Here is an 18,077-nt window from a genome sequence, read left to right as displayed (position 1 = left end):
AAATCCACTGGATTTATTGAGGAACCGGTTCCATCGACCTTCTGAAAGAACAACACTTACGGCAAAGTGCAACATGCAAATCTGGTTAATACCCCTCTGCCACTTCCCTCTGGATGAAAGAGGTCTTTGATTATTGGCTTTGGGAGCCGATGAAAACTCTGCAAATACTTCATATACTTTATTATTCGCCGAAGAGTGAGTAATTGTTTTAGTGTATATACTACACGTGAACACTCCAAAAGTAAACAAGATAACACTTTTTGCCGGGATTTATTTGTTTTTTATTAGCGGTTTATTTGTTTTTATTGAAAACAATATCCCGAGTTTGAGATCCCACTCATGGGATATTGCCCGATATCCCGAGATAGCGAACCAATCAACCAATCGCGCCATCTCAGTTCATGGACTTCATGAAACCCATAAGTAACATTTCCAGTTACTGACACTTCATAAACATGTCATTAATGACACGGGGTCACGGCTTGACGTAGAATCTGCTCAGGTCAACGGTCACCATCAGGTAATACGGGCTGAACGTCGTCATTCATTGGTCGAGAGGACGAAATGTAAAGTAGCAGGAAGAACTTCACACATTGTCACGCCAACACGAGAAGAAGGGAACACATTCAAATTGCGTTCGCCTCAAAACGAAGGTCAGCTCTTTGCATATCGCCGCTGGAGTCATGAGTGAGAAGCGGGAGAATCAACAACGTTCATCTTTATCCAACCCAGGTGTTTATTCATGGATGTAAATGAATGCCCAGTACACCAACAAGTGCACCGCGATGACCCTCGACACCGCGTCCATCGCTAGGAACGAGACACGCTGAACGTTTACAGATGGCTGGCGACGGTCGTTTCCTAGAACCCATCGCTGAAGAAGTAATGGGGCGAGGGAGAGAGAGAGAGGGTAAAATAGAGAGAGGAGAAGAGGCAGAGAGAGAGATACACAAGAGAGAGATACAGGGAGAAGGGAAGAGAGGGGGATGGGGTAAGAGAGGAGGGGAGGGGAAGAGATACAGAGGGAGAGAGAGAGGGGGAGAGCGGGGAAGATGGAGGGAGAGAGAGGAGAAGAGGCAGAGAGAGAGATACACAGAGAGAGATACAGGGAGAAGGGAAGAGAGGGGGATGGGGTAAGAGAGGAGGGGAGGGGAAGAGATACAGAGGGAGAGAGAGAGGGGGAGAGAGAGAGGGGGAGAGCGGGGAAGATGGAGGGAGAGAGAGAGGAGAAGAGGGAGAGAGAGATACAAAGAGATACAGGGAGAAGGGAAGAGAGAGGGACTGGGTAAGAGAGGAGGGGAGGGGAAGAGATACAGAGGGAGAGAGAGAGGGGGAGATGGAGGGAGAGAGAGAGGAGAAGAGGGAGAGAGAGATACAGGGAGAAGGGAAGAGAGAGGGACGGGGTAAGAGAGGAGGGGAGGGGAAGAGATACAGAGAGAGAGAGAGAGGAGAGGAAGATAGACAGAGAGAAAGAGCAATACAGGGAGAGGTGAAGAGAGAGGAAGAGAGAGATACAGGGAGAGGTGAAGAGAGAGGGGAAGAGAGAGAGATACAGGGAGAGGTGAAGAGAGAGAGGGGAAGAGAGAGACAGAGATACAGGGAGAGGTGAAGAGAGAGAGGGGAAGAGAGAGAGACAGAGAGAGATACAGGGAGAGGTGAAGAGAGAGAGGGAAGAGAGAGAGACAGAGAGAGATACAGGGAGAGGTGAAGAGAGAGAGACAGAGAGAGAGATACAGGGAGAGGTGAAGAGAGAGAGGGGAAGAGAGAGAGACAGAGAGAGATACAGGGAGAGGTGAAGAGAGAGAGGGGGACAGAGAGAGAGGAACAGAGTTTGCGTCCCTCTGCCAGGCAGCCGCTGCTCGTGTTGGGATTTGATGTGTGTCCGCGTGTGTACCGGAGATAAACCACGCTATTTTTCCCAGCGTCTTTGTTTACAAACGACACGCACGCTGCAGCCAGATTGGCATCACGGCTGTTCCTTATTACAGCACCCGTTTTGTTTTCTTTACAGTTTCATCATGCTTTATGACACGTGTTTTGTTTCTGCTACGGGGGAACGGAGCCATTCGTTTGCATCCCCTCCTAAAGGCGCTACGTCACCGCGAAGCTGCACTCAGGCCTCACTGACTAACAGGCCGGCCGCTGTTGGGCTGTTTCAGTTGATTTCAAAAGCGGTGGAAAATACGGCAATTCACCATGACGTCACACTATGTTCTTCCGGGTGGCAAAAGCCGATGCGTTCTCCGTTGGCACCACTAGTAAACAAACCCTTCCACGATCGAGAAAACAGAGTAAATGGCTTGAATTAATGATTTTCTTCTTGCGGGGTGCTACGGGACGTCTCATTAATATATATATATATATATATAATATATTATATTATATTTATATAGTTTGTCGTCATCGTTTCAACTTCAGATCAACAACAATGTTTTGTTGACTGTGTGACATAGTCTTTATTGTTATTTATTTATTATTATTTATTATTATTATTTGTGTTTACAGCCGGCTGGATGGCTTCAGGTCAGTGGTAGCCGCTCGTTCTGCCACCCGGTAGTGTCGTTACGGCTATTGTTTACTAACATTCTGAAATGCCGTATAAGATGATTGAATTGATGTGGGATTGAAACCCGGGCTTCTATCGTTGGGAGTACTGAAGAGCGCATCCCCGTGACGTTTGACCATAATAAAGTAGAGCCCCTCTGAACCGTCACGCCCCCCAGTAGAGTCCGTTCCACTGAGCTTCAAATCAATCAGTCGTCAACATCAAAAGTGTGTGCAAAACACACGTGCGGAAAAAAAAAACATGCTGGAACGTGCTTTCACTTTTAACCTCGTAGGACGTGATCTGGTCCAGCCTGGTTGATGTCTGATGAATCTTTAATGCTTTGTCCCCTTCAGGTTTACCCTACAGACCAGATCAGAGAGTCCGGTCGTTGCGTAACGTCTCGTTTGAATGTGCTGCACCAAAACATCTGAGAACAAAACGTGACCGAGAACGTCAGTGTGTGTGAATCTTTTTTTATGAGATGACTTCTCACATTTACAACGTTTAACCAGCCAGCAGAACAAGAATAAAATACGACAGGTAGGAGATAGCCGGTGTATATCCCACTGGAAATACACAAGACTTTACGGTATATAAGTATTTTTGTTTAATTAAAACCATAACATAAAAGTGAAATTGCAGACTGTGATTTGGACTTTCTTTGGTCCGAGCGTGAGCTAAGACCTCTCAGCCTCCTGTAGCCACTAGCGTTTTAAAAACATGTTCCCAGCGGTATTACCCAGGCAGCAGATTACCAGACTGCACAAATTATAGATCCGCTTTGCTTCAGTTACTTAATTTTCTATTTAGCATTCTCACGGCAACAGACGCCTAATCCTGAACCACGAAAACGCTTGGATTCCTCAACCCACACGCACGCACACACACACACACACACACACCAATGCGAACACACACACACACACACAGCACCCACACACACACACACGCAAGCATACACACACACACACACACACACAAACAGAAACACACACACATAGCATCCACACACACGCACGCACGCACGCACACACACACACACACACACAGACACACACACACACACACACACACACCAATGCGCACCCACACACACACACACACACCAATGCGAACACACACACACACACACACACACTCATTCATGTGTACCAGCCTCTCCTTCATGGTGCGCAGACGTACAGAAGCCCGCTGGGTGTGGAGGTGAGCTGCTGCCCCCCCCCTCACCCCCCACCCCCTCACCCCCCCCTCACCCCGCCTCCATCACCCAGAACCCCCACACACACACACACAGAGTCCTCTGGGATTCATCCACTTTCAGCCCCGTGTCAAGACAACAACAGACAACAACAACAACAACAACAAATAAATAGAACAGAAATGTCGCCTCTCTGCCAGGTGGAAGGTGGATCAGATCTCTGCGCTCCGCGGGGGGGAATCACCACAGGGGTTTCCTGTTCGGTTCGCTTCCCTGCGGAAGGAGAACAGAACAGAACAGACAGATTATTATTATTACTAATGATCTGCTGGTTGGGGACACGTCCGTCATCAGCCAATCAGGAGCGCACGGCCGATGGTGGGGAGTTAGGGGTTGGGGGGGGGTTGGGGGTTAGTTAGGGGTTGGGGGGGGGTTACGGGGGGGGGGGCGTTAGGGGTTGGGGGGGCGGGCGGGCGGGGGGTTAGTTAGGGGTTGGGGGGGGCAGGGGGTTAGTTAGGGGTTGGGGGGGCGGGGTTAGGGGGGCGGGCGGGCGGGGGGGGGGGGGGTACTCACGTTGTCAGCGTGCCGCAGCGCAGCAGGAGGAGGGAGGGGCCAGGCGAGGCTGGGGGGGGCGGGCTCCCTGTTGGGAGGGGGGGCGGAGGCCATCGGCCCGGCGCCCTGGTGGTAGTGCCTCTGTGGGGAGGAACACACACACACACACACACATGCACGCACACACACACACATACACAGACACACACACACACACACACATATATACACATACACACACACACACACACGCACACACACATACACAGACACACACACACACACACACACACACACACACACACACATATATACACATACACACACACACACACACGCACATACACACACATACACGCACATACACACACATACACAGACAGATACATACACACACACACACACACACGCACACACATATATACACACACACACGCATACACAGACAGATAGACACAGACACACATATATACACACACGCATACACACATACACGCACACACATATACACACACACACACACACACACATACACAGACACACACACACACACACATGCACACACACACATACACAGACAGATACATACACACACACACACACACAGACAGACACACATACACACAAGCACACACACACACACACACACACACAGACACATATACAAACACACACACACATATACAAACACACACACACACACACACACACACACAGAGGCCTACACGTCATTATCTGAACCAGAAACAGTCCGTTGTGTTATCATCATCATCATCATCATCATCATCATCATCACCACCACTCTGGGCCGCGCTGAGCGACCGCAGAGTGACCCAGCAGAGTGACCCAGCAGAGTGACCCAGCAGAGTGACCCAGCAGAGTGAACCAGTAGAGTGAACCAGTAGAGTGACCCAGCAGAGTGACCCAGCAGAGTGACCCAGCAGAGTGACCCAGCAGAGTGAACCAGTAGAGTGCTCACGTAGGTCAGGCCCGTGGTGATCAGGGCCATCTCCGTGGGCTGGTACACCCCCCGCCGCAGTGGCCCCGCAGCTCTGGGGCCCCTGGGCTCAGGGCTCACCGGCTCCTCTGGGTCTGGAACACACAACAACACACAACACACAACACACAACGCACAACGCACAACACACAACACACAACACACAACACACAACGCAGAACAGAACAGAGGGGGGTTCAGACCAGAACACATTACATTTACGTTGACAGGCTGTTTATCTAAAGCGACGTACAGTGAGTTACTCGCTAGGGCTGCTCGATTTTTGGAAAGTGAGAAATGAGAATTTTGGTCGAGATTGAAATCGCGATTCTTCAAACGATTCCTTTTTGAGTTTGAAAATAAAATGCATTTAACTTGTCTTGAACTTCAGAATCCAAAAAGATATATATATATATATATTTTTTTTTTTCAAAAGAATCGTTCCAACTCGATTTTATTAATTTGGAGATGGTTTGACCCAAGAATCAAAATCGTGATAAAAATTTGATTAATTGCACAGCCCTAATAAGTACGTTTGTCAGAAGGAAGAGAAACAACGATATATCTCTGTGGGTACAGTGAGGATGTCCATAGAACCAAGTGCCAAGCACTAACCATCACTAGGTTAATCCATTCCCCGTACACACTAACCATCACTAGGTTAACCCATTCCCCGTATACACTAACCATCACTAGGTTAACCCATTCCCCGTACACACTAACCATCACTAGGTTAACCCATTCCCCGTACACACTAACCATCACTAGGTTAACCCATTCCCCGTACACAACAGAGACAGCTAGGATAAGACACTACACAAACTATTTTTAAGTGCCAGGACGTACGACATACAATAAGTGTGTCAGAGGGGTGTGGGGGGGGGGGGGGGGGGTGCAGAGTCCAGGTGAACTCTGAACAGGTGAGTCTTGAGTCTTTTGCGGAAGCTGAACATGAAGAAGCGTTATGTTTAAGCAATCTTACACTCGATGGCGTTCTTGAATGTCATTATTGGTACGCAAAGCACAGCCCTCAAGTTCAAGCTTTCTGCCCGAGTTCATCGCCATCAGAAAATAGTTCCTATAGTAACGATACCCGACTCTTGGTCAGTTGAACGTTGTCATGGAAACTAGAAACGCTCATAAAAGCGATACTTCCTGTAATTAGGCACGCTCTTTTTGTCCGTTCTTTCACCGGGCATTTAAACGCAGCTCGAGAATGGGGAATTTACCAATCGGAGTGCTCGCGTAAACTTTCCGTGTTATTGAAATTTAAATATCACATAAGGAAGTGTTCTATATTTATCAATATTAAAAGTTGGACCATAAATCCAATACTTCTTTTACCCGGCATGATTTACAGACAGTTCAATTAATGTTCCTTTTTTGAATTGAGACTTGTAACATTTGTTATCATCGTTGGGTCATTTTTATGATGTAAAATGAGGGCGCAAAGGCAGTATCGGCTCCAAATGTCGGCTCAAGAAAATCGGTATCGAAATTTAAATATCACATAAGGAAGTGTTCTATATTTATCAACATTAAAAGTCGGACCATAAATCCCGCGGCGACCGCCTCACCTTTGCTTGGCTCTTCTGTGGAGAAGGCGATGTTGTCCAGGTACAGGTTCTGGACCACGGCCAGCCCGCCCCGCGCCGGGTACACGGCGTGCTCCGCCTCGGACCCCCCCTCCCCCCCCCTCCCCCTCCTCCTCCTCCCCCTCGCGGCCCGCGTCCAGGAGGCAGGCCTCCGGCACCACGTAGAGCAGCAGGAACACCCAGCCGTTGGCCACCAGAGCCACCGCCACCGTGGGGTCGTCCCAGTCGCCGCGGCCCAGCGCGCGGTTGCCGTGCACGTACATCCCGACCCACGCCGCCCACAGCGCCGCCGTCAGGAGCCCCGTGGCCAGGAGGAGGGCGCCGTCGCCGCGCCACCGCCCGCCCCTCTGCGCCAGGGCCGGCAAGGCCGCCGCCACGGCGACCAGCAGCAGGGCCATCACGTAGATGAGCGCCATCACAAAGTCCTGGTTGGCGATGCTGCAGGTCAGGGCGGCGGCGTCGCCGGGGGCGTCGTCGGGGGCGTCGGGGGGGTCGACGGCGAGGGGCGAGGGGCGCAGCGCGGTGATGATCAGCCACTCGGTGTTGATGATCACCTCCACCAGCCACAGTGCGAGGCCCCCCAGGTGGAGCACCCAGACGCGGGGCCCCCCCCCGTCCCCGTCCCCGTCGTCGTCGTCGCCGTCATCCCCCCCCCCGTCCGCCCGCCCCCCCCCCCCGCCCCAGCAGCGCCAGGCACAGGCCGTGCGTCACCAGGCAGGCCAGGCAGCCGGCGAACAGCACGCCGAACGCGAACCTCCGCGCGGCGCAGGTGGTGAAGTCGCGGCCGGTGACGAAGGCCAGCGCCAGGCCGAACAGCCCCAGGGTGCCCAGGGTGAAGGCCGCCTGCAGGGGCAGCAGCCGCCGCCGCCACCGCCACCGCTGCCGCCACTGCCGCCACCGCCGCCGCCGCTGCGCGCCGACCACGGGCCCCACGCCCAGGAGGAAGACGAGCAGGACGAGGGAGGAGAGGGCGCCGGCCACCGCCACCGCCTCCACCGCCACGCCCCACGCCGCGTCCAGGTCACACAGGTTGTAGTAGAGGGGCTCGACGGAGGCGCCGCAGCCCCGGGGAACAACAGCGCCGCCGCCGCCGCCGCCGCCGCCGCCGCCGTCGGAGGAGGAGGAGGAGGAGGAGGAGGACATGGCCGCCCTGCGGGAGAGGAGGAGGAGGAGGCGGGGTGGGGAGTCAGCTGGAGCACACAGCGTTAGGCCTGGTACACGTTTAGAGGGGGGGGGGGGGGGCGGAGGAAAGTAGTGATCGACTGATGTTATTGGCCGATATTTGCGTTTTTTTTAAGTGCACCGTATCGGCCGATTTTTTTCCGCCAATTTTTTTTCAATTAATAATTTTTTTTCCAATTAATTAATTTTTTTATAATACTTCTTTTACCCGGCATGATTTACAGACAGTTCAATTAATGTTCCTTTTTTGAATTGAGACTTGTAATATTTGTTATCATCGTTGGGTCATTTTTATGATGTAAAATGAGGGCGCAAAGGCAGTATCGGCTCCAAATGTCGGCTCAAGAAAATCGGTATCGGCGTATCGGTCAATGGGTCGATCCCTAGTAGGGGAAAGTGTTTAGTGGGGGTGAAGAAGAAAGGGGGTACACTAAAAAAATCTAGACAGCAGTGTCCCAACAAATAACTTTCAAGGGGGTCCCGAAATCTTTTAGAAAATTGTTATAGTGTATAACCTACACTGTAACACTTTGATGTAGATTGACAGCGAAATTCGAACAGTCATCTACCGTATTTACATGATACAGTAGATTACTGTAAATAAGCAGTAGGCCTACCTTACTGTCATTTTTGCTGTGAAAAGTTTTACAGTGTATGTCAAACACAATAGTGTGCTCTATTGCCAACCAAACGATGGGTTTGAGACGTGCGTTAACTCACATTAGTACACTAGTTCAGAACAAGGAATGTACTTTCGATTACTTCCATCAAAACAAAATAAACGGAGGTCGACGATTTTTCTGCTAAATTAAATCTTTCCAAGTCATGTGACTAAAAGTAGCCCAACACCGATTCGACTTAAGAATTACACAATCACCAGGAAACAAGAAGAAAACATGGATATCGCTCCAACGCAATTACATGAAGACTATCGCTTTAGATTGGAGGTGTCAGACTCGGACTGTAGAAAGGATGAATGGATGAAACATGAAGGATGAAGGATGGAGGATGCTCTCCGTACCTCAGCGATGATGAGCCACAGGTCACCACAGGTGGTCCACAAACACCGCACAAGACTTCCTGATGTCAAACATCTAAATCGACTTCATGTTGAATAACAGGATCCACTCTTGAGTACTAGATGTAGAGACTATGTATGAGTCCAATCTGCCCCAGCCTCACACAACTTCAATTGAGTTATGCTCTATTTTTTTATTTTTTTTTCTGATTCTAATGTTCTTCGTTTTGCATTAAGGCCCATCAAAATGGATCAAAGTTACCCTAGTAGTAGTAGTAGTTATATCCAGGTCCATTAGAAATGAGCTCCGTGTAGAAGGTCTAAAGCCAGGGTGTGTACCTGCTGCTGCTGCCCGCGGAGCGCCGCGCTGCCTGCTCAGCTTTGCATGTTACTGCGATCACAGCTCCGAGCGGACCTCGTTATCTCTTAATCAGGTTATGCACAATGGCGCTATTATTGTTGTGTCGCAAAAAAAAAAAAAAAAAAAAATCCCTGCTAATTCAAGTTACGTGCGCACACTTAAACTCTCAGTGGATTTATGCTTTGACACGCTGGAGTTAATTCATTTACAAACGAATTATAGTTTTAAAAAACAACAACATGTAAAACAAGAAAAGTATAAACATAAGTTAAAGAATATGGGCTTGTGTTAAATAAAAGTGCACTCAAAGTAAGTTGATTTCATCCGAATAGACGATGCTTGTACTTTTTATCTGAAGTTTTAATTTGTGTTAGTCTTTTGGTAGAGCGTCATCTGGTGGCCATTTAGAGAAATCTATTAGAAACTTTCAGACAGTGGGGTCATCAGTATCTCACCTTTTAATTCAGAGTCAATGTTATGGCTTAATCGTTTTTTTTAGTTAAAAAAATTAAAAATCAAAAAATTAAATTGTTGAAGCTGTAAAGTATTTGGTTACTTATAATAAAAGATGTCCACACATGGGTCCAAGTTAACTCAACGTCTTTACTCTGTTCACTTCAGGTAGACCTCCGCTCATGCGTCCATCACGTAATGACGTAACCGAGTACGTCATTTACATATGATCATACAAATCTATTACAGAAGCCAATATTCAATTTCAATTGGCTAAATATCATGTTTGGTTCTAAATTGGAAGATTATAACCAGCAATCTTCAGACTGAATAGTATTTTTTTTCTTCTTAGTAGACCTATCCCGCAGTACTCCAAAGAACCCCTAGAGGTAGGCCTTACGCGTACCACTTTTTGAGAACCACTGGTCTAGTGGATTAAAAATTCCCGGTTATTCTGTACATGCCTGGGGGGGGGGGGCATCAGAATCAATCAAGGTCATCCAGGACCCCTCAGCGACAGGGCGGGCATTTTGTCCAGCAGCGCTGAGAGAGCTGCAGGGTTTGCGCGGCATAGTTGGAGCATCGACCCACCCAATGGAAAGCCTCCGTTTGTTTGGGGGGCTTTCATCAATTTAGCCGCGCGTCGTCGATCCATCCCGTCCTCCAAACCGCGGCCCCGCCAGCCGCCAGCGATCCTGAGCCCCGTTAGCAGCGGAGTGAACAATGGGGCGCTGCTGGGGGAAGGTCAGGAAAACCAGATTAAGATATGGATCGGAAGTGCACCACTCGCATCTGTTTGGGCGGCACTCCTCATTCAGCCCTATCGACGTGTCGTACTTTAGTTCGGCGTCCCTCTCTTTACACTAGGGGTATCGAACAGTTGATTGATGTAAGTGGTAGTAGCCTACGCAGTCTGCGTTTACATAGGCTACCTTGTGTGTGTCAGTAACTTTCCTGTATTCTGCACAGATTTACACGAATATCGTGACACAAGGTTGATTATGTTACAGACTGTGAGAGGGTTTTTTTTATTTAAAAAAACGTGCTGTCCAGCCTGAAGTGGTTTCATTAGAGGACCTCAGCTGGGCTCCTCGGGGATGTGACCCATTATCCTCAGCTGTGGATCTGGTGAGGAACTCACTGGAGACAGTTTGTACTGCAGTCTCAGATGTTCCTCCTGTTCAAAGCGTCCATTCCCCCGTGAACTAAAGAGTGCGGTCGTTGTCAGGTCAGAACTGCCCAGACAGCTTATGAAATATTTTTTAACAGATAGGTATTTCATGTTGATAACTACTGTGTCCATAACACAAAGCAAGTTGTGCTCCTCGATCTATGAATTTCATTTGTTGTTCATTGCAGCATGTTTCAGGACTGTCACTGAATAATCTAATAATAATAATAATAATAATAATAATAATAATAATAATAATGTATCAGCCAATCTCTGAGGAAGAATAAATATAAATCTATGGCCGAACAAGGCTTATTTACATCAGATCTAGAATATTCAACCATTGATTTAAAGGTAAAGGTACTTTAATATCCATGATATGCTCGTGTGGTTTGTGGCCATCGTAACATTTTACTCCACACTCATTTTCTTTAATTGAATGACCTGTCAATCAATTACAATCATGGCGTGTCCAGTGTTCAAGACAACGCGGTCTTGAACACTGGACACGCCCCCTGTCCAATCATGTAGATTCATAATTGAATAACGTTGTCTGTAAGACATTTGCACCTCATCTCTTTAAAACATTAAAACAGACAAAAATGACGTAAAAACGTAATCTGTGTATATATATATATTTATTTATTTATTTATATATATTTTTTTACATACACTACAAATATCGAAAACCCCAAAAAGTATATATAAACAATGCAAATATAAATGATTTATATATATAGACTGTACATATATATATATGTGCACAGTTGCTTTGCATATAGTCAGTAATGAGGTCAGTGTGTCGTGTGAGTAGATGTTTATCTCACTATAGACTATTAATCCAGATTACATTTAGACATTTGCATCCTAAAACAACAACCAGAAGTTCAGAACTAAAGAGGCTTAGCGTCACTCCATCACAACAACTGTTGTGATGATGTACAAAAACATATATTAAAAAAACTGAGAGTGCGATTCGCAAAATCCCCAAATACACTTTGAGCCGACAGTATGTGGAAAGGCTTATCCAACTATAGATCTATGTGGGTTCTGCTCTATTAAAGGCTCCCTGCTAAAAGCTCAACCCAAACAGCCATTGATTTGTAAAAGTTGCTAACTGACCCTGTTTTTAAGCTCCACCAAACATTTAAGCCCAGTGTCTGTCTGCCTCGCTGATCAATGCCACTTCGGGTAAAAAAAAAAGGAGGAATCTCAAATCAAAGCTGGAGCTGTGGCCACACCCCTACGCCTGATTCAACCAATCAGCGGAGTGTGTGAGTTTGTGTTTGTGGGAGATGGGGGGGGGTGGGGGGGGCAGCGTCCTACATAAAAAGTGAGCTGGCACAGGGAGTCCAACGACACACACACAGGGCAAGGCAACCTACACCATCCTACATCACACCACCCTACACCACCCCACCGCACGCCCTGCCAACCGCAGCCGCCACCACCAGAAGAAGAGACGAAGGGGGTCGATCGGAGCGAAGGATATGGCTCTGTGGTGCGATCGAGGGGGGCTCCTCTTGGGCTACGTGGTGGGTGTCCTGGTTCTCTCCTTCTACTCCGGCCCGGTCTCCGTTCGAGGAGGTAAGCGCGCGTCTGGACCTTTTTTTCTGTTCCGTGTGTGTCCTCGTGGCAGAATGATAGTTCGTAGTGTTGGTAGTGTAGTTTCATTTCATGCCTGTGCTCCACGACGGTGCGTCTGGCTGTCAGCACAGCAGTGAGTCTCTCATCCCGGGGGGGGGTCCGGCTGCTCTGCTTCATTCATCCTCTGTCTCCTCTGTCTCCCCGTCTCTCTCGCCCCCCCCCGCTCCGTTTGATGCTGGATCTGCCGTCTTCAGAGTTCATTCCTGTATGATCTCCTGGTGTAATTGTTGTACTTTTAAGATTTCATTCATTTATTCATTTCATTTGAGAAAAGATACGATTGCTGCATTGTTCGATAGTGTGTGCAAAATTCTTATTTTCTTTCTGTTTTAAGACCCTGCTGATTTTGAGCATCGGATTCTGAGCTGAAGATCCCTCTCGTACTTAAACCCTTCATCCTTAATGCATTCACTCTATGACTCCTTTCTGAGAGAGGATCATTTAGTGATCACTTTATATCGTGCAGAAAAGCCAGAAAAGGCAAAGTGCAAATCTGACAACGAGAGCTTTTTCAGAGAAAATGGGTTTAACTGCAAACCAATCGATGGCCTCTGAGAAGCCTTATCTGTTCTGCCCGGGGACGCCGGCTCACATCAAACCAGCTCCTCTCTGAAGTGGAGGCACGAGATGGAGGAGGATGCAGAGATACGAGGAGGAGGAGGAGGAGGAGGAGGAGGAGGAGGAGGCACCGCTGGGACCCCACTGAGAACCGCGCCTCATTAAAGCTTCAGCAGCAGGCCAATGAGGCGGCTGATTGCTGCGGCTCCGCAGGCTTCATGTGGAATTATTCAGCGTGTCGCTTGCCTCCTCAGAGAGGAGCAGTGGCCCACAAAGCCAGCCATCTGAAACTCTGAAAGTCAAAGTACTCACATTCTCTCGGTCGGCCGCCATAAACATGAATGTGTTTCTGTCTCGTTTGTTTCTGTACGGCCCGGGGTCGGGGGTATAGGTGAGTGTGTGTACTATGTGGCTCAGAAGGTAGAGCGGGTTGGCTGGTAACCAGAAGGTTGCTAGTTCGATCCCCGGTTCCTCCCGGCTCGAGTGTCGAGGTGTCCCTGAGCGAGACGCCTGTGACCTCACCCTAAATGCTAACCCGACGAGCTGGCTGTCGCCCTGCTCGGCTGGCTGACTCCGCTGTCGGTGTGTGAACGTGTGCATGAACGGGTGAATGTTAGGCAGTATTGTAAAGCGCTTTGAGCGGCCCCTGGTTAGAAAAGCGCTGTAGAAATGCAGTCCATCAACTGTTCCATTTACTAGCTAGGGCAGATAGGGACCTCTTGGAAGTCTGCAGAGCTGAACTCTCTCCCTCTTCAAAGCCTGACGAAAGTGGCCCATCCTCCCCACCTAACACCCAGGTCTCCACCCCCCCCCCATCCGCCCGCCCCATCCTTGACCCCTGTCCTCGTGTCCCCCGTGTCCTCCTACGCAGCCGCCCTGAAGATAGAGGCCTCGCCGGAGCCTGGGGCCACAGTGCTGAACCACTCCATGGCTCTGGTGCAGCGCATGGAGAGCCTGATGGCCCTGGGCAACGCCAGCGACGTGTCGCTGCGCGTGCAGACCCTGAACACGGAGGAGGTGAAGGTGCTGCCGGCCCACTCCCTGGTGCTGGGCCTGCAGAGCGACGTCTTCCAGGAGCTGCTGCTGGCCCGCAACGCCAGCGCCCTGGTGCTCAGCGAGACCGCCGAATGCGCCGCCGTCTTCGACAAGTTCCTCAGGTGAGTGTGGAGGAGGAGGATGGGGGAGGGAGGGAGGGAGGGAGGGAGGAGGGAGGGGTGGGGGAGACGGACGGAGAGAGAGCTGAAAGGCAGGACCAGAAGAACACATCGACTGCTTCAGTCTGAAACAGGAACGCTGTCAAAACCAGTGGAAGGTGAGAGTGTGAGCAGGCCGTAAAGATCTGACCTTTTTCAGAAGCCGGACCTTGCCGAATGCTGAGGTTGTGATCACGCCACGCCAAAGTACCACATTCAAAATTCTAAACAAATCTTTTTCAATAGTACTACTTTCCATATTATCTTTGAGAGATCCGTGCGATTCTAGTTCAAAATTGACATGCAAAATTCCTTCCTCGTCCAGATTAGTACTCTTAATCCAGTCTCCTCAGACGTTGAGTGTGGAGGGAGAGGATGGGGGAGGGAGGGAGGGAGGAGGGAGGGGTGGGGGAGACGGACGGAGAGAGAGCTGAGAGGCAGGACTAGAAGAACACATCGACTGCTTCAGTCTGAAACAGGAACGCTGTCAAAAATCAGTGGAAGGTGAGAGTGTGAGCAGGCCGTAAAGATCTGACCTTTTTCAGAAGCCGGACCTTGCCGAATGCCGAGGTTGTGATCACGCCACGCCAAAGTACCACATTCAAAATTCTAAACAAATCTTTTTTCAATAGTACTACTTTCCATATTATCTTTGAGAGATCCGTGCGATTCTAGTTCAAAATTGACATGCAAAATCCCTTCCTCGTCCAGATTAGTACTCTTAATCCGGTCTCCTCAGACGTTAAGTTAAGTTAAGTTATCCTTTATTTATCCCTTTTTGGGGGAAATTCTTTCTCTGCTTTTGACCCATCTGGGAGCCGGTGAACACCCAGAGCAGTGGGCAGCCGCAGTGCAGCGCCCGGGGAGCAGGTGGGGGTTTCAGGTGCCTTGCTCAAGGGCACCTCATCCGTGGATGAGGACGTAGGAGAGTGTTGCACAACCACTCCCCCCCATCCATATTTTTGCCTACCGGTCGGGATTCGAACCGGCCACCCTCCGGTTACCGGTCCAACTCTTTAACCAGTAGGCCACGTTGACCCGCCATCCATTAAAACGGTTTCCTGTGGTCCGCAGGTATCTGTACTGCGGGGACATCTCCGTCCGCCTGGACCAGGCCATCCCCCTACACCAGCTGGCCACCAAGTACCGCGTGGAGGGCCTGCAGCTCGGCCTCACCCAGTTCATGAGCCAGCACCTGTCCAGCGAGTCCCCGGCCGGCCACGTGGTGGGCTGGTACCAGTACGCCCTGCTCATCGGGGACGCCCCGCTGCAGGACAGCTGCCTGCGCTACCTGTCCTGGAACCTGTCCTCGGTGATGCAGAGCGCCGAGTGGACCTCCGTCAGCACCGACCTGCTGCTCTCCCTGCTGCGTCGCTCCGACCTGGTGGTGCACAGCGAGCTGGAGCTCTTCGAGGGCCTGGAGACGTGGGCGGCCCGCAACCGTCCGGGCGCACCCACGGCGGAGCGCGCCCTGGAGGCCATCCGCTACGGGATGATCCCCCCGCAGCAGCTCTTCCGCCTGCAGAAGAGCTCGCCGCTGCTGCAGAGGCACTACGGCGCCGTGCGGGACCTGCTCTACCTCGCCTTCCAGTTCCACGCCGCCTCGCCCGTGCAGCTCGCCAAGTACTTCGAGGTGAACTGCAGCATCTTCACGCCGCGCAACTACCTGGCGCCGGCGTGGGGCGCGCCCTGGGTGATCGGCAGCCCCACGCGCGACGACCGCAGCTTCAGCTTCCAGACGCAGCTGGGCCCCAGCGGCCACGACGCCAGCAAGAAGGTGACCTGGAACGCCCTGTTCTCGCCCCGCTGGTTCCCGCTGGCGGCCGCTGGTTCCCGGGCGTCCTACGCGGAGCCGGGCGCCATGCTGCCCTCGCTGACCGACGGCGGGCGGCCGCGCGTCATCGTCACGCCGGCCACCTCCAGCCCGGACTTTGCGGGCGTGAGCTTCCAGAAGACGGTGATGGTGATGGCGCGGCAGCAGGGGAAAGTGGTGGTGCGCCACGTGTACAACTTCCACCAGAGCACGGAGGAGGCCGGGGACTTCCTGGCCGAGGCGGACCTGCAGCGCCGGACGTCGGAGTACCTGATCGACAGCGCCCTCTTCCTGCACGTGGTGGTGAAGCCCGTGTACCACACGCTGATCGTGGCCAAGAAGTGAGCACAGGAGGGCGTCCGCCCCCCCAAAACCGGCGGTCGCTTAGCGCAGACCGACGGCTCCTCATATTGCAACGCTTTTTTTTTTTTTTGGCATGTCCCTTTTGAGCGGCTCTTTCTGTTTTAAATAGATGAGCTGTTTTGGTCCTTCCAGACGTTTAGACGAGTGAGAGTGAAGCGCTGTGGTAACTCGACCGTGATGCGGTCGACGGTTCAGTGATCGACCGCCGCGAGACGTCAATCAGGTTGATTGATTGGGTTTTTGAGTGACAGCCGTCATATAGTCATAAATTACAATCCTGTTTCTTCTTATCCGTTTCACTTTCCCGACTGACTTCCCCAATGAAAGTGGTTTATTTTCAATAAAATCTCTCAATTGCCGTTTCGACTTCAGTTTCGGTGACAATTTGTTTCAATGTAATTTTCCACCAAAATAAAAATAATTGAAAACATCTTGTCTATCTGGAATTTTCTACGTACATGTCAACAATTAAGCGAATACATGTTAAAATAAGTATTCCATCTACATGTAATAACTTTTAGATATTATATACTGTATATTATATATATATATCATATAATACATAATATATAATAATATACTATATATATATATATATATCATTATAATATATATATATAACCCTTATAATAATGATATAATATATAATAACAATATATATTGTTATAATATATAATATAATATATCTTATACTATATTATATTTATCTTAGATATTTGTGTCTAAAGCGTGGACTCTAAAAACATAAATCCTTTATTTCACATTTTCTCCGACACAAAACTACACTGTCCACAAACCTCGGGCCGGAAATACGTCATTACGCACACGCGTCTTTGGCTCCCTCAGCTGTCAGACTTTGGCCACCCTAAAGTGCAGTTTGGGTTCCTCCGTGGGGATCTTTCGGACGTCTCTTCGCGGTCTGAAACCGTGCAGACTTCGCGCGGTCGGTCGGTAACGCGCAGACCTCGGTGCGTAACGCACGGACGCGCTGCACGAAAAAAGGACGCGCGATCCGAACATCGCTGCTGGTTTTTTTTTTGCACGACAAGCCGCCGCAGATCCTGAGCGGGTGGAGGGTAGATGTCGGGAGGGAGGGAGTGAAAAAGGCAAAAGTCTTTGTGCTTCCCTTCCCCCCTCATCAAAGCGGAGGGGAAATGTCTGTCTCCAAAGGAGGTAAGGATTGACCTGAGCTTGTTCCATAACGCGTCTGGGCTCCCGGTTCCGGGATGGGACCGGGGGGTGGGGGGGGGGAGGGGGGGTTGCATTAAGTTAGCAGATGAGGAGCTGCATGGTGGGTAGAAAACGCCACCCAGCGTCTTTCCTGCTTCTATCATTACGCAAATTCGGCGGGTGGGGAGGGGGGGGGGGGGACTCGGTGCCTTAAGAAACTTCTGCTGGACTCGTTTAACACCAGCCTCCGTTTATGTA

The 18,077-nt window shown here is 50.1% G+C and overlaps 1 protein-coding gene and 1 pseudogene across 2 annotated transcripts; one reads left to right on the top strand and one right to left on the bottom strand.

The window, feature by feature from the left end:
• Positions 1-3,986: 3,986 nt before the first annotated feature.
• On the bottom strand, positions 3,987-8,033 carry LOC311372644 (G-protein coupled receptor family C group 5 member C-like; annotated as a pseudogene). The gene is made up of 5 exons: positions 7,557-8,033; positions 6,873-7,514; positions 5,278-5,390; positions 4,320-4,439; positions 3,987-4,019 (listed from the first exon to the last, which is right to left on the bottom strand). The product of its transcript is annotated as a G-protein coupled receptor family C group 5 member C-like (transcript).
• Positions 8,034-12,565: 4,532 nt separating this feature from the next.
• btbd17b (BTB (POZ) domain containing 17b) lies at positions 12,566-16,631 on the top strand (the record flags this gene model as incomplete). The annotated part of the gene is made up of 3 exons (XM_084489618.1): positions 12,566-12,662; positions 14,152-14,437; positions 15,548-16,631. 3 exons carry the CDS (start codon positions 12,566-12,568, stop codon positions 16,629-16,631), a joined length of 1,467 nt encoding a protein of 488 aa, XP_084345744.1.
• Between the last annotated feature and the right edge of the window lie 1,446 nt (positions 16,632-18,077).

The sequence above is a fragment of the Micromesistius poutassou genome, assembly GCF_964030765.1.
Source record: "Micromesistius poutassou genome assembly, contig: SCAFFOLD_312, whole genome shotgun sequence".
In the NCBI taxonomy this organism is placed as follows: domain Eukaryota; kingdom Metazoa; phylum Chordata; class Actinopteri; order Gadiformes; family Gadidae; genus Micromesistius; species Micromesistius poutassou.
This window is presented reverse-complemented; position numbering and strand designations above follow the sequence as displayed.